Source organism: Manduca sexta, chromosome 9 (genome assembly GCF_014839805.1).
Source record: "Manduca sexta isolate Smith_Timp_Sample1 chromosome 9, JHU_Msex_v1.0, whole genome shotgun sequence".
In the NCBI taxonomy this organism is placed as follows: domain Eukaryota; kingdom Metazoa; phylum Arthropoda; class Insecta; order Lepidoptera; family Sphingidae; genus Manduca; species Manduca sexta.
The window spans coordinates 6,373,205-6,391,135 of record NC_051123.1 but is presented as its reverse complement, the minus strand read 5'-3'; the positions used below and the strand labels follow the sequence as shown (position 1 = coordinate 6,391,135).

General features: G+C 33.3%; 1 protein-coding gene across 2 annotated transcripts; it reads left to right on the top strand.

Annotated features, from left to right (window-relative positions):
* Window positions 1-7,602: 7,602 nt before the first annotated feature.
* On the top strand, window positions 7,603-17,523 carry LOC115441347 (peptidoglycan-recognition protein LB). 2 transcript variants are annotated; one of them, XM_030166109.2, is made up of 5 exons: window positions 7,603-7,764; window positions 9,791-9,892; window positions 12,762-12,996; window positions 14,303-14,421; window positions 14,727-17,523. In XM_030166109.2, exons 2-5 carry the CDS (start codon window positions 9,823-9,825, stop codon window positions 14,996-14,998), a joined length of 696 nt encoding a protein of 231 aa, XP_030021969.1. In that variant the 5' UTR covers window positions 7,603-7,764; window positions 9,791-9,822; the 3' UTR covers window positions 14,999-17,523. The 2 variants fall into 2 exon arrangements, with proteins under 2 accessions (XP_030021969.1, XP_037292723.1); XM_037436826.1 differs by lacking the exon at window positions 7,603-7,764 and having other exon boundaries at window positions 9,698-9,892.
* The last annotated feature ends 408 nt before the right edge of the window (window positions 17,524-17,931 follow it).

Sequence of the window (17,931 nt, the reverse complement as noted above, 5' to 3'; positions counted from 1 at the left end):
TTTTTATAACAAGAACGGGTATTATTGCAGTTGAAGCCGTGGGCAAAAGGCACTTACTTGAGTGTTAACTCATAGCGGCTGCCGGCAGCCATTTGAGATCGATTTTAATGAACATGAAATAAAGTATATTTTTGTTAAGCAATTTTGAACAGTCCCGACGACCCATGGTTTGAATAAACACGCGGGTTACGCCGCGAGCAATAGGTCGGTATTCCGCGTGAAAAGCCTTTCCCGCGACATACATCCATAAATCACCATACCGGTCCAAAGTGATATAGTAGGACGCTAGTGCCATCTATGTAAAAAAAATAACATATTTGAAAATCGAATTAATACACATTGATAAAAATTACCAAGATAAAAGGCTATTCGTTAATTCAGAAAATCGTCTATATGCGAGCAAAATGTTATCCAAAAAGTTTACTTGTAACAAACATTCAAACATCTAAAGATTGTCACAAACTTTCGCATTTACAATATTAATAAGAAATAAGTAAAACAAGAAAAGAAAGTTATTTAATAAGTAACCACTGCGTATAGAGGCGATAATACTCCATATTATGTATGCAAACCAACTAACAGGTTTGTGTGTATTTTCTGATATTTATCTAGTATATTTTATTTAAATTGAATTTGTAAACGTTGTGATGACGCGTTCTGTTTATGTCCCTTCTCTGGCGCGTAGACGTTATGTAAACTTGTTGTAAAACGTTTTACGTTGTAGAGGTCAGTACACTTTTGTAGAAACGTGGATACCCTTTTTATATCAGTCATGAGCACATTTAAGTATAGTATTTTTAAACTCTCTATCTCTGTAGCCGTTATTGGTTAGTTCTTAGGTATCTCATTCTTAATAATATTAAAAATATAGAACTCATAGCACTTACATAATATCGGTTAATACAAATGAGATAGATAGGAAGTGCGCTAAGTTTAGAACTAGAATAGGATATTCTTTATAAACCTGTTATAATAATTAAATTAGCTAGACTCATATGCCACTATGTAGCGCTACAATGATTTAGGGTTTTTTTGCGGGAAAAACGTTTTCACGCAGACGAAGTTTCGAGAAACAGCTAATAGCAAATAAAAATTCAGATCTTATTTTATAAATATCTATCATCGATTAATTCAAAGGAACACGAAATAGGGATATAAGGAGGTAGTTAAAAAACCGGCACAAAAAACATTGTTTTATTCAGTCACAAACATTAGCGTGAAAATGTTTTGCCACCCAACTGGACAGCTTACTTAGAGTCCATTGGTGGAGTTTAATCGGATGTCAAATTTATAATGCCTTTTTCCCTCACCTTTTACATATTTTGTAATCCAACAACAATAAAATGCTTCTATTTTTTATTTATTTGGGATAAAAAACAATTCAATAAATGATATAAAAGTGAAACTACATATATATCGGAGATAATTGTACAACTAACTACATTATCCACAGTTTATAATTCTATGGTCTATTATAAAGTTAATTTCAAGCGGTCTTTTAAATAAATCATAGTTTGTCATGAATATGGATAAATGATGTACATGTCGTAAACTATAGAGTTTAATTCATGGATGCAAAACAATTCGCGGCATCCATTTGTGTCGAGATAAAAATAACCATAAAGTAATATAACAAAAATGTAGATATCGGTGGGGAATAAACTCTTTTACATGATGTTTACTTAAATCTGTCCTCGATATTCCATTACTAAAAGTGAAATGGAAGATATTATAATATTAACTATTTATTATGCCTCGGAGGCGTAGTTGTACTACGGTATGACAGCAATGCTGAGGTCTCAGGTTCGATTCCCGGATCGGGGAAAGTTATATTGGGTTTTTCTACTCAGTATCAGTCCGGGGCGTAGAATTTGTGCCCGATATGCCTAATGTTTCGCCTCCTATCACATCATGGAACGGAACACATAGTGGAAAGTTTGTGCATTTGTTGCGCCTCTGCCGACACCTTAGAGGATAAAAAGCATGAATGTATATGTGCACTTATTATGTCGTGGTAGCTTCTAAACATTTGCTCATTTCTGGGACCGTTTATCAACATAATATTTTCCCCTGCAGTCCTTCATGTGGGTATATTCAATGATATAAGAAAGATACAGTTTTGGAATACAAAGGAAATTTTATGACACAAAGAAAGTTAAAATACTGGGAACAGCATCAGGCAGGCAAAATAATAAAATATTATCTAATTAGTGAACAAAATTAAAACACATCAGTTCAACAATACATCTTCTTGGTGGAAATGGTAAGATTTTATGCACATATTTCGTTTTCTTTAAGATTTTTTTTTCAGCAGCGTCGCACCGCTACCTGTAATAGTACAATAGAGCATTGTTTTGATGATTGATTTAAAAAAACAATAAAAGATACTTATATAACCATTCCCTTGTTTTACGTTGACAAAATATGGACCATTGGTCAAATAATACATAGAGCTAGTAATGATTCCCCGCATTAACTAAGCCTGAATACAAAATAACCTTGCGATACTTCCGTACTAAATACTCAGCCGTTTAAGAATGATAAATGCTTGAATGAATAACAATATAGTAGTACCATTCATAATGTGCTATGTTCATGTCATAAAGACAATAGCAGTTCATGTGATGGATAGTCAGTAGCGTCGATAATACGTTCTGAAACAATAGCATATCAGTGCCTCTGGTACCCAAATGCTGTTAATAAAAAAGTAAGTAACTTAAACATTAGAGGCCTATAATTTCACACCTGAGTAATAGTTGTTACATAAATGTATAAGCCGACCAAATACAAAGGTTAGATTAATCTATGTTCCCAAATAAATAGTAATAAAACGAGTTACATGTATAGTAGTAACCTTAACATTAAGACCCTGTTTCACTACTGAGTAATGTTCGCTACATAAATTTATAAACCGACCAATTAACAAAGTCAGACTCTAATCTATCCATCCAAATAAATAATAATCAAATGAGTACTATCTACATTATCATTACTTGTTTAATACGATAGCTGTCAAATATATTTTACTTGATACTTTGGAAGCAGGTCCTTAATCTAGCAGTAAAAGGAATGTCGTGATTAGGTCGCTAATTAATATTTTTGCTATCTATTAAAAATGAGTCATTTGAACTAAAAATCACCGTACTGCACAATACATCCTCAGTTCGTGGTGTAAAGGAAGTCAGCGCATTAAACCAGTACATCTTGGGTTGACGCTTATCACGCTAGATTGCGGAAGTCCGCCACATCTCTGAATAGAGTAGTCACGGTCAGCAGTCACGAGCAACGAGAGGACAATGTGTTGTTTCTTTAGATAATTGTTATGAAGTTAAAAGTACTTATTGGGATTAGATACAATTTAAGATTAACATAAAACGTGCTTGTAGCATTGTCTTGTAAATTTAGTGCTCGTAAAAAAATATTATTTCGATCAAAATGCAAGCTGCAGCCACCTGACTTTGAATATTTTCTTTGCTGCAAAAACAATTACATAGTACTTAAAATGACCACACAGTTATACGGTAAGTTTGATGTAGCAACACAAAAATAAACATGATTCCAGACTCTTCGAAAGAAACGTGTTGAAGTAAGTAATTTTATTTTGTCATTGGCTATTCGCGACTCTGCGAGCTTGTAAAAGTTTTTCCGGGATAAAAGTCCCGCTTTATACTTTCCCGGAATAAAATGGAGCCGATATTTTAAATTAGAACTCAAGCAATAAATCGGTGGAAACTATATTCAATTCTGTATAAACATGCAAATAGACAAAAACTCTAAAAACTGTTTTTTTACTTCTTTTGCTTAACTAAAAACACCCCATATTAGTTTTTATTGAATATCTATAAAGTACAGATATTATCCAGTTACTCGTCCAATTTTATTATCTATACTATTATATAAAGCTGAAGAGTTTGTTTGTATGATTGTTTGTTTGAACGCGCTAATCTCAGGAACTACCGGTCCAAACTGAAAAAATCTTTTTGCGTTAGATAGCCCTTTGTTCGTGGAGTGCTATAGGCTATATATCATCACGCTATACCCAATAGGAGCGGAGCAGTAATGGCTAATCTCAGGAACTACCGGTCCAAACTGAAAAAATCTTTTTGCGCTGGATAGCCCTTTGTTCGTGGAGTGCTATAGGCTATATATCATCACGCTATGATCAATAGGAGCGGAGCAGTAATGAAACATGTTGCAAAAACGGGGACAATTTATTACTTTTGAGAGCTTCCGTTGCGTGCGCTACGTAAACGGTTAAAGTTATGCAACAATTATGTATGACGGGATTGTTCCTCTTAAAAAGTTCTAAAAAATATAGTATAAAACAAAGTCCCCCGCTGCATCTGTCTGCCTGAACGTGTTATACTCAAAAACTACCCAACGCATTAAGATGAAATTTGGTATGGAGACAGTTTGAGACCCTGGGAAGAACATAGGCTCCCGGGAAACTACTACTTTTATAACGGAAAACTTTAGCCTAAAAAACGCTGGCGGAGCCGCGGGCAAAAGCTAGTATGTATATATTATTCGGACGACAACACCTAAAATCCCTGTTATACTCTTATTATGTTAGTACATAATTCAACTATATAATACTATATATACGTTATAATACTACTATACTACTGCTATTACTACTGCTATACTACGTTATTTTGTGTCTGATTGATAAATTCTTACTTCGTCGAATTGAATGGAGAAGGCCCGCCTTTAGTTGACCGTCGTAGAATAAGTCAAGTCACTTGTGTTAAAAAATTCAAGATCCGGGGCTGCTCTCAGTCATCCCTAATTAAAAAAGTTAACATTATTAAATATTCCATAAAAAAGAATCATAGAAATCGGTATAGAAACACCAAAGTTATACATGAAATACGCTAATAATAAGCCATCACGCGTGAATACTGAATCATGCTATATGCTTCCTTCGATTTCACAAGGATCCCATCATCAGACCCTGACCGGACAATCGGACCATCTGCATACCACCATACATTAAAAAAACATCCCGACAAATTGAGCACCTTCTCCATTTTTGAAGTCCTAAATCCACGCGGGCGAAGCTGCGGGCGGAAGCTAGTGTTTAATAAAAATGCAGGATAACTGACATGTCTATATAACTTTTCAATACCTTTGTGAACAATTACGTGCGAACTTCACATTGAAACTCATATAATTATAGTGCCAAGTAGGTATGTGATATACGTACCTAGAGATGAGTCGTGGTGTAGAGTGTAAACGGTTTGTGTTGACAGTTTTATATTATGAAATGCTTACGATAGTCCCTCTCCCCACATTACTAAATATTGTTTGTACCTATGTGAAATAATTAATCATTTTCATACTATTTGACACACATAGGGAGACACGTTTACACACACACACACACACACACACACACACACACACACACATCACCCCTTTCGCGTTATCGGGCACAAATTTCTGACTCCAGATTAATATTCAGAAGAAAAACTCAATATCACTTTGCCTAGACCTGGGATTTGTACGCAGGACCTCAAATCGGTGTTCATCACGCAATACGACTACGCCACTAATGCAGTATTTTTATACGTAGAATTAATATTATAAATAAGATTATGTCATTTATATAAACCACAGCCATAATTCAGATTGCAGACCGAAAACTACATTTAGTTAGTTTAGCATAACTCGCATAGCTCAGATATTTATTGACATTTCTGCAACCGTAATTATAACCATTTATAAACCATTTATTTCTCTATTTAAAAAAAAAAGTATAAAAGAAAAAAAATCAAACATACAGTTAACAATACCAGACACACAACGGATCCCTTGCATGATGTGTGATAATAAACTATAATTAGACTTTCCCTTTCCCACCAGTGGCGGAGAAAATGACATTTTGGGCTGCAACCCTAATTAGACCTCCATTGCCTACCAGTGGCAGAAAAAATGTGGGCTACATTGGGAATAGACGCTTTATCGAATGTAATTATTCGCACGATACCTATCATAACTTTTGTTAAAATCGGTTGAACTTTGAAACAGAAGAACGTATTTTAACGGATAGTAAAATGCGTTGTGAATATCGTCGTGACTAACAGTCATGATAGTAATAATCAATCACTGGAAACAAATTAATGATACTCTCGCCTAGTCACCGATTCACCCATATAGGTAACAAGTTCCATATGATGTTTAGAAATGATTATTCCTTCTATTATTATAAATGATAATTTATACATATAATTAAATTGTAACAGGCCCATGTCTGCACATTATAAATGTTGAACAAAACTAATATGGGGGTACTACTTTATTAGCAACCGAAGCCAAAACAGGTATTTAGAATTTTTGCCTCTCTATATGTATGTTTGTACACGCACAATACGAAATTCACGGCATATAATTGAATGCAGTTTTCACCGTTTTAAAATATAGGCGCCATTTTATCCTGACAAAATATAAAGCCGGACTTTTATCCCGTAAAAACACGTTCGTGTAGATGGAGTCGCGAGCAAAGACTAGTTGATAAATACAAAAGACTGCGAAAGACATTATTGATGGAACTAATTTCAAAATTAAACTTATGATGCGGAATATTTGAAATATATGAGCCTATAAATCATGTGGAACAGAAAAAATGAATATTATGTAAAACTCTTAGGCAAAAACTCTTACTTCTTAATCTTAGGTACCATTTTTCAAAAAGTTTTAGTTGAACAGTTTTATAATTATCAAGTACTGATATTCAGTGTCGACCTTCGAACCGAAAGGAGCTATTATTTCACTACATCCTTGTCACAGTGAACGTACTGTCGCATGTAGGTACTAATCAACTTGTTAATGGCTTAAAACTGTTTATTCTATATTTATCTAGCTGCTTGTCCTATTTTTCTTTACTATATGTGTATATCGATTGTTCTAATAGCGCTTAGGTGACAGTTTGGATCGAATGACATACGCAAGCATATTATTTCACAGCCTCTTAGAATAATTAAAATTGACTTAATGAAAATAATTGCTTAATAAGGAGGGTTGAAACTGTATTTTAGAATAGAATCAGTTCATTTTACTAAAAAAATGAATCACCAAAACTGTTATTATATATTTCAATAACAAAATGTTACTGTATATTAAATAGTTCTAACATAACATCAATATGGCCGACATGATCCTGTTACAATATAACAAATATAACAATTTTGATATATATGAGATAATGATGATATTCAAAACATACTATGTATAGGTATAATGTGACCTTAAATCACACAAAACTAATTTATACAATTAGAAAGTACACAATGACACTAACTGCTCTATTACATAACAGAAACGATAACGTGTACCTCTAGACATTTAGGTACCAAGGGTCTATAAACTTCGGAGCGATTCATCTTTGTAACACAAACAAAACACAGCCAAAACCAAAACGCCACAAAAAGAACACAATCAAGTCAAATGTCGACATTTCGGCCATTTGAAACCAGTTCAGAAAGTCTTATATTCTTGCTAACCGAATGTGTATGTTACGGCTTTTCGCCTTTACGAACTTGACGTACTCTGCTGGGGAATCACCTCAGCGAGTAAATTACTATAAAAACATGTGTATACATTATACTAAGTCCATATAGTGCGGCAGCTAACGCAGCATCTGAATGCTTGCGGGTCAACTCCCTAAAACAGAGACAGAACTTTAAAAACTGATAAGAAAGTGGACTTGGTATATAAATGAGTATCGTAGTGAAATAAGTGGTTTAGTGTGATTGAGTGATCAAAGTGAGTATACTATCTTTCATCAATGATTACATCATTGCCTATATTACGACACACAATTAGATTGATACATAGAAAAATTATCTTTCTTGAAGTAAATAGTTTTAAAAATCAATTCAAATATAGAAAATACTTTATGCTAGATTAATTATAATTTTATATTAGATATTTTTCCATATTTTTTGCTAGCGGTGTAATTATTTTGACGTGTCCGTGCTACCATAATTTTGAACAATTAATTTGTGCCTAAAATATAATGGACATTAATTATATTATAATAACCGGCAGCGATTCTCCAACATTTAAATTGTATGAATATAAAATTAGCCAATTGGCATACACAGTTATTTTCGTAGTGTTAAACCAAAATAGTTTCACTCAGATTCCTTTATTGTCGTGCTATATTTTTGATCCGGCATCAAGTAAATTATCATTATCATTGTCTCAACTAGAAATTAATCTGAATAACAACCATTATAATACTTAGTGTCCATAATTGCAATAGTTTAGATGTATATAAAAAACTTTATAATTTTAGACTAATTATCACCCATAGTTACATGATTTATTACAATATTAGATCTATAAGTATTGAGTCATACAACAAATACAAGATAATTATAAGTTATTTTTTTAAATTGATACCGAATCAATGACGTCTCAAAGTTATAATTGACTAAGGAAGTAAGTAATTACACTTCTGTAATTCTAAGTTTTGCTTTTATTTTAAGCCATAACGATGATGTCCTTTAGAAGCGAAATATAACCTTCTATAATTTAACCCCTATACTTATCATATTTTTATTTTGCAAGCATATGGATATCCGAAACTGGATCCTAAAGGTTTTCATTGCTTACATAAATAAAAAATCCATTTTTAATAATTTAAATACTACATTTGGATTGTAATGTGTTTCATTACTCGAAATTAATTTCGTTAGTGGATGACAATGGGTTAGGTTTATAACAAAAATAGATTTCACGTGATATCATATTTTAGAATAAGACTTGAACCGGAAAATTGACTTTTCCTGAATTACTGCGTTCAAATAATATTTTTTTATAAAATGGATAGAGAGTTCAGAAGGCATTGACTTTTTAATTCACCATAAAAAAAAAACTGTTTACTGTTTTTCCTTAGTTGTTAATAGAGGTCATTGACTAGACACACGTAAGCCAAGTACTACTTACAAATCTTAACGGATTGGGAAAAAACATAAAAACATTCAAATACTTAATAAGAACCTGGTTATACAAATTTTTAGAGTTTAGTTTTGTTTACAAATCACAGTATGACTGAAGTAAAGCAAAACAAATTACATATTAACTAGATGTTACGACTCCGCGAGCGTAAAATACATTACTCGGAATTTTTACATTTTGTATGAACTGGTGGTAGGTCTCTCATATGTGAGAGTCCGCCTGGGTAGGCACCACCGCAATGTTTATTTCTGCCGCATAAGGGACAGTGTGTAGTCACTGTTGTGTTCCGGTTTGAAGGACATTGTTGCCAGTGTAACTACTGGACATAATAAAACTTAACACCTCATGTCTCAGGATGGCGAGCGCAGTGGAATACCAAACAATACTTTGTAATTCAAGGTGTTGGATGGTGTTTTTAATGTTTATGGGCGGTCGTCTTACCACCATACGGCAAGGCATACGGCAAGCTCGTATCGTCATTCAAAGTAAAAAAATAATAATTTACCTTTTCGGCATGAAAATATCCCATATGATAATTCAGAAAATGGTATATATGTGTGCCAAATTTCATACTAATCCGTTCAACAGTTCTGCATCTACTTCTAACAAACATTTCAACGTCTGAACAAACTTTCGCATTTGATATAAGTACATATATGTTTAGTCGATTGATACGAATGATATCGTGTGAGTAGAAATATGACGTTATCTATTGAATCCGAATATAGTTAACATCACGTTTCAATACGCACGCATCGTATACGTCAGTGTGATACAGACTCTATACGCTATAATATAATAAATAGTATTTTGTTTATTGTTCCAGATATAAGTGGGTTTCAAACTATTGTTACCGCTATGATATATGCCTTAATTATGTGTGCTAGTGCAATAGCAGTTGTTCAAGGATTTCCATCATTATTTGCAGGTAAAAATATATATTATTGCTAGATTAAGATTATGTTTTATTTGTTGTAATAATTGGCAAATTAGTTATATAATTATTTTTATATACATATTTACATAATAACTTAATTTGCTAGTTACAAGCCTCCACCTTGTATTAATTAAGTATTTACAAATACGGTTACAAAGAGTTCAAATGGATTTTAGTGAACACTAAGCAGGAAAGTTTTAAGCCCGGATTGATTTAAGTAGTCTTATTTACGGTGATATAAAATAATACATCAATGTTAAGATTCAAGGAAGGAAGGAGGATGATGTTCCCCCAAATACAAGAATCGCGAATTAATTGCCTACTAGATTAGTACATAAACTGTATGACTATATAGTTCTAAAAATCTCTAAGAATTATTTCATGGTCTTTCACCTAGTTTCAATTATTACGGTTTTTAATAGCGTAAATGATGACCGATTCGACAAACTAAAATATTGACTAAGAGCCAAATAATAATCCTATTTTGATGTTTATAAACAAACAGAATATTGCGCTTTTGTCCTTTATCATTACACAAGGTTAATAATTATTTAACTAGTGTTAATGTAATAAGCCCGCGATCGATGACAATGGAAACAGTTGGGGGAGTCATTTGCCATAAGGCACACCGAAATTTGAGACATACTTTAGAATTACTTCAAACTAATAATTACTGATGAATATTATTTTGCTGTTCAGTTTGTCGGAAATAAAAAGCTTTATTATTATTATTAATGTAATATAAGAAGGGGTAGCCAAGATACCTTATTACAATCGTTGACGCTAATAGAAACCGGAAAAGTGTATGGAAATTACATATGATATCGATAAATCTATCGCTAAGATATGGCATTCTCATACATAACGATAGCGTTACGGTCACTGAATCACTAATGGGTAATAAATCATTAATTTTGATTCATACTTACGGCTACAAATGATTACAAATTGAAATATTTACAGAATTAGATACGACATACATTTTGGTGACTATTGTAGAAGCTGTATTGTTTCTTAAGTTTACACGAATGACACACACTTTTTTTTTATCGCGATATTTTGATTTATTTTTAAACCAGACCATTTAATGGCTCCACAGCTTTTATGGTCAAGGGCGAACACAGTTGTATAACTAGTGAAAAAATAATGTTCCAAGAACTAAGCACCTTCATTGTAAAATTATATAAATATAAAAAATCGTGTTGTTGTATTGTAAGCATTTATCTACACAAAATTTTCCATCGAAGTGTTTTTGAGATACCTCATATAGGTATTTTTTGTGTTTACTGACTTACAAGATCGGTTACTTAAAGATAACCTTTAGTCTGTAATTATTTTTTCTCCATTATTCAATTTATCGACAGAACACTTTATCGTTGAAACGTGTAATTATATAACAAATATATTTTCTTACTACTTTAATTGTTATAATAATCACAAAATAGTATGGCACTATCAGATTAAAAGAAAACTATAGTTATGAATGGCCTAAAGCTAATAGCAACATTTTGTACGCCTTAGGACTCATTCTTAAATATCAAATAGGAGAACATAAAAATAAAATATAACTAGCTTTTCTCGCGGCTTTGCCCGCGTGAAGGAGTTTTCCGGGATACATTTTTTTGTTCTAGTTATGGATCGTCATATTATGACCAAATTACACAAACTCATTATAAATTGTAGCCTATATGTTATTCTGATGTTTAACCAATAATACTGTAAAGTTTCATCCAAATCCGTTTAGTAGTTTTTTCGTAAAAGGGGAACAAACAAACATCCATCTACCTTCCTCACAAACTTTCGCATAATAATAGAAGGATTTACAATGCAGATAATATTATATTACATGAATTGTATTTCAAATCGATTAGATTTTTTATCAAAATGTTTTGTAATTATCTCTCTTCACAATAATAGCTATCGAAGTAATAATCACCAGATATTATAACACTAAAATAATAAATACTATGAACAAACTAATGGTTACAAAAGACTGTCTCGTATCGGTACGCCTACACACATTTTTTGATATCATTCGTAATATATAGATAGCAGATACCAAACCCATTATACCCTTTTAATATATTTAAGTTAATCAGTCATTTGACTATTTATGCTTTGAAGACTTTTTGCCGATATAAGGCGAAATTTTATGGTATATGTACTTACAGCACAACGTTGCTCTTATTGAACTTAGAAAGAGGCGCATTCTAAATTCATTTTAATTGGAATCTAATTATTAATAAATGAGAGGTCTTAACTTTAATAGGTATTTGGTGACCTTACACACATAATCACAATATTTTATAGTTTAATCTGTGAAACTAATTCGATGGACTTCACCTGCCACCTTTTATGGAATGTGGTTGATAATAATTTAGTTAATCAGTATTTGAAGAACGCTAATATTAATCTTTAGATTACTTGATTAATACTCCTTAATTCAGAGAAAATGGTTGCCAAAACAAAAAATAAACCTTAGATTATAGAGTATAGGTATAGATATACATAAATATTTTTTCTCTAATACAATTCTTGCGTCACATGTGTTCAAAAAGGTTAAATAATATATAACACCTGACCACAATAATTACGTCTATTTGATACTCTTACCTTCTTTCTATTCACACGCTTTCTAAGTCCTGTCTAACGACCGCTTTCAATAAGTGATCCCAATCTTAATCTTCGATCCGAAAATAATCCAATCAAAATAAGTCATTTAAAAGCATATAAAAAAAACTGTTCTGATAGGTCCAATTTCGCGATGGATTAAAAAAGAGATTGTGATCGTTTATTGAAATCGGCACAAAATACAAGCATTTTCCGTCGATTGGTTTCTTAATCAGATGTTTTTATTCAGGCGAATCAGAAGACAATGAAGTTGTATCTTACAATTTTCCCTTCGTGACCCGTTCTGGGTGGAATGCAAGGACTCCTAAAGAAAAGACGCCCCTGAACTTTCCCGTGCCATACGTTGTGATACACCACTCCTACATGCCGCCAGCGTGTTACAACCGCGAAGCGTGCTGCACGGCTATGAGAGGCATGCAGAACTTCCACATGGACGACCATGGATGGTGGGATATAGGATACCAGTGAGTACCAATTCATTATATGATACTTACTGCTTGAGTGAATTTCGATCTTTTTTTTCATTTCTTTGTATGACGAGACGAACTTCCCGTTCGCCTGATGATAAGCGATACCAGCGCCCATAAACAGTAGAAATACCATCCAACACCATGAATTACAAAGTATTGTTGGGTATTCCACTGCGCTCGCCATCCTGACATGGGATGTTAAGTCTTATTATATCCAGTAGTTACACTGGCTATAATGTCCTTCAAATCTTGGATATCTGAACTGTTAAATTGAAACCTTAACGCAGTTTTTCTGAAGCGAAAATTGTACACAAAATGCAGAGAAGTTGGCAAATTATGGCAACTCCGCTCGTTCCCAGATAAGTCGTAACTTGTGTGGTGGTAATTATTTTATGCAAATCCACTTTAATACCTAACATAAAGATAACATGTGCTATTGTCATTTAACATATATGCAAATATCTATATATTTTTTACATTTTTACGTTATTAGTAGGATTGATAGAAACTAAGTTTAAACAATATCGTATAGCAACAATTGTTTCGGCTCGTATAAATAAAGTAAGTTTTCTGATTTTATATTTTGAAAATCTCATCTGCTAAGTATATGTATGAGCAAGCAAGTAGGTACAGCAATAACTATAGAAAGACTTGTCACGCACTCGACGCGGTGAATAAACCACTAGCAAAATTGTCACAAGAATACATTTATTTACAAATTCAAATGTAAATCACAGTCGTAAACACGTAGGCAAATTGACTCTACGCGATGATCCAGGTAAATTTATAAATAAAACTAAAAGTCCCCGCGAAATTAATACGTTTTGTCCAGTAATAATGGCCAATTTCCTGGTACGAGTTGTGTCCTTCCGGCTTCCGGCAATTTGATACGTAAATAATTTGCATATAAGTAGGCACATGTACGATTCATTTAGACTTTATAGCAAAGCAAGCAATTCTAGTCTTGAAATCGAATATCTATCTCGCTGGCGCCGCTGATTCTATCTCGGTTTTGATACAAGAGTATGTGATCCAATAATTAATTATTTTAGCTCTGGTTATTGTAGTAGTTATTCAAAGACCTTCGTAAGTACACGCAAGTTCCATATCATTCCATATAAAGACATAAAGCTTGCTTCTTACTTCGGGGTTACTGGCCAGTACTATCTGTCTATTACATATATTTATGTATGTGTTCGTTTCAAAGTATTCTATACGGAAAAAAAATTATTATAATCTAAATGAGTCTTCCGCCAATGTTTGTATACACATATTTAAACCTTTGTTTTATCTTATGCAGTTTTGCGGTAGGCAGCGACGGCGTGGCGTATGAAGGCCGTGGGTGGGACACGCTCGGGGCGCACGCTCTGCATTTCAACACCGTCAGCATCGGTATCTGTTTGATCGGAGACTGGAGATGTAATTACTTTTACCTCTTTTGTAGCTCAAAATTATGACAAATTATAAACCTATATAAAAAAATATTTATTGAATATAACTGTAATGTATAATTTCTAAGGGAGTATAGAGCACATATTATATAGAATATCTTAGCAATAAAGCGCCTGTCATTCTTTAATATTATTTATAGCCAAGAGCATATTTACTAATTTTCATTTTTGGAGGTTAATAAAACTATCTGTATATTTACAATCTACATATCTGATAACTCCGTATACGTAGGTATGTATAACATTATTATAGGTGTTTATTTTTGTCATCAGACTCAGCCCCGCCTGGAAATCAACTGAAAACTGCGAAAGCATTGATCACCGCTGGTATAGAGCTGGGATACATTAAACCTGACTATAAATTAGTCGGACATAAGCAAGTAAGGAACACCGAGTGTCCAGGCAAAGGATTATTCGACACTATTAAGACGTGGGATCACTTCTCCGAACACCCTTCTTCGGTAGACGAGTTGATATATGTTAATGAATTGCCAGAAAGCACTAAGACTATGCTCTTGAACCGCAGAAATAATACCACTGTTTAATTGTACCTATAAAAAAAATATCAATTTGGTCTGGTCCAAGTATGAGGACATGCTTCAAGTTTCAAATAAGTTTTATTTATCAGTTATCGTATCAAATGACTAATCTAGATAGTTCTCATTATATAACCATTTATTGAGAAGCATAGATTAGATTGTGACCTTTGTATTTGGTCGGCTTATACATTGACGGGTAGAATTTACTCATAAGTTGTGAAACAGGCTCTAAGACGTAAAATACATCTTTCCATTAAAATAAAGCTTTAAATATCAAATGCTTTATGCCCTTGTAAAATATACCCTAGCTATACCTACGCTACGTCTCGACTGGGATATTTAATGACATTACACTTTACTGACAGCATTATTGAGGCTTGCATTGCAGCAAGTCTTCCTATATAATTATATCTAACTCTTCAACAATCGTTAAATTATTTTGATTGATTATAAATAATCCTCTATCCTAAGAGCTCTACGTTAAATTTCTTAAACTCTTAGTTGTATTAAGCGGCAAAAATTCTATATTTCACTGTATATTTACCAGTAGCGAAGTGCGAAATTTTACAAAAGGTAACCCGAGCAAAAAAGTTTGCCTTAGTTAACATATTGCGACCAATGTAGCAGAAAACATAGACTAAGACAAAGGTAAATAAAAGGGAAGCCGGTAGGAATTGGGTTGTATGGACACTTCGCCACTGATATTTACCTAAAATACGACGCAGAAGTAGAAAAAATTATACTTATTAGTATGTAGGACAATGTAGAATACATTGGTAGCTCTCTGTCCTAATAGTCAAGGTCTAAACATTGCCCCCTTGGCATCTACCGCGCTATTGCTAGGACCTTATTGTATAATTAAAGTTATATTGTCACTTGTACAATGTTTTGTCTCGCTTCCTCTAGTATTGGATATGTCACTCGACATAACAAGATAAAGCAATGGATAAAACGCTGTATAACTAAAAAAGACGTCATAGAACGTTTATTAGTAACGGACATAAAGTCTAAATAATAAATACTTATTTATAATTTCTTATTCTTACACAGTTATTTTAAACGTGTTTTAAAATAATCTCGATATACTTACAACGTCGATAAATTAACTTATCACATAATAATATACTATGACAATGTTTGTAATCATAAAATAATTATAGTAAAGTTATATTTATTAAATAATAGCAAAATAACTATCTCAGTCTTCTGGTTGACTTGAGGTTAAACTACCTCAACAATTTCCTGTCCCCTTTATGTAAGCTCCTCCTTATACAAGAACAGGCGTAGTTATGTGGGCCAGGCTGGGCGGCACCGACCCTAGGTATGTTTTTGCACACCCTTGCGCTTACAGAGGCCTTGCTAGTTGCAGGCTTTTCGTTGACTCGGCGAAGTTTTTGCTCGTTCTAACTGCCTTTCTTAGAGAAAGGCCGTAGCTGCGCCAATGTATACAAGTAGAGAATAGACCATCGTAATTCGAGTTCGAAATAAGTGTACCCATCCAAATAAGTTTATACAGACAGAAAAATGTGAGCAAAAATTAAGCTGCCGCGCCATATGAAACATACTTTATAAACATAATAGAAAAGAGACAGATAATAACCGTCTCCTTCTACGGAATAATTAAACTTACGATGTTATATGATTGTTCATAAAAAAAATATAGCTATCAAGGCCCTTATGAATGTTGGGCTCTTCCAAGATTAGTGGTAGTTGTATTTTATGTAACTTTACTACAATGCTTTCAAATAGGGCTGTGATTTTTATAATGTATATCATTAGTAATTGATAGCATTGCTTGTGCTGGCGTTACCCATGTATTTATGATATCTTCCAATAAAACATAACCCTTATTAATATATTTATGAGTGGTCTTTTTGAAGCACTGCTGTGAATTTTTTTTGACAATAGATCCATTAAGGAACTTGGTACTAGAGTAATTTGATAACGTACTTCGTAATCACAAATACGCATATCTCGAAAAGGGATTAACTGTCCCAAATACAAAGTTATTTTTTTTTAATTATACTGGATCAAGTGTATAAATATAATACAAATATATTAGGCATGTGTATTGTTTAACAAGGTTGGTATACAGACATTAACATCTGGCACTAAGTAATCAAATACCTAAAATTCCAGAAGTATAGTAGGCGTAATATCAAACGTTAAGGAACAGTATTCGGGGTGAGGGAAAGAAAATTATGGAAGTGGAATAAATAAACAAGGAATATACCATTTATCCACCTAGAAATAAAAAAAAAAACTAGTTAAGTATCTAATATTTATTGCGAATCAACGAGGCTTAATAGTATGTAAGGGTTCCTATTTTTATACAATCTGTTACTTCTATTCTTTGTATTGAAGGAAATACTGTGACTGGGTTTGCTTTCCAAATTCAATCATATGTAATAAGTTATATTTTATGTGCTTATGTTACTTGTACTGGTAGTGAAGTAGACTTTATAGCTTTATAAAGACATTGTATCATATTATCTACATTTAAATAAATACTTATATTTTGTCAACAAAACCGTCTTTCAATTTTATTGCAATCAAACACTAATTACCTCCTTATTATACTTTCGAACTACATCATCATCATCATCATATCAGCCACAAGAAGTCCACTGCTGAACATAGGCCTCCCCCAAGGATCTCCACGTCGACCTGTTGGAAGCGGCCTGCATCCAGCGACTTCCTGCGACCCTAGCCAGGTCGTGCGTCCACCTTGTAGGCGGGCGTCCGACCTTTCGTTTGCCTGTACGTGGCCTCCACTCTAGAACCTTTCGACCCCAACGGTCATCGGTTCTTCGAGCTATGTGTCCGGCCCACTGCCACTTCAACTTGCTAATCCTATGGGCTATGTCGGTAACCTTTGTTCTCCTACGGATCTCCTCATTTCTGATTCGATCTCGTAGGGAAATACCGAGCATAGCCCT

Coding starts and splice junctions, on each gene's coding strand:
- LOC115441347 (XM_030166109.2), top strand. CDS start 9,823: ATGATATATGCCTTAATTATGTGTGCTAGTGCAATAGCAGTTGTTCAA. Junction 9,893..12,761: donor ATTTCCATCATTATTTGCAG/GTAAAAATATAT, acceptor GTTTTTATTCAG/GCGAATCAGAAGACAATGAA. Junction 14,422..14,726: donor TTTGATCGGAGACTGGAGAT/GTAATTACTTTT, acceptor TTTTGTCATCAG/ACTCAGCCCCGCCTGGAAAT.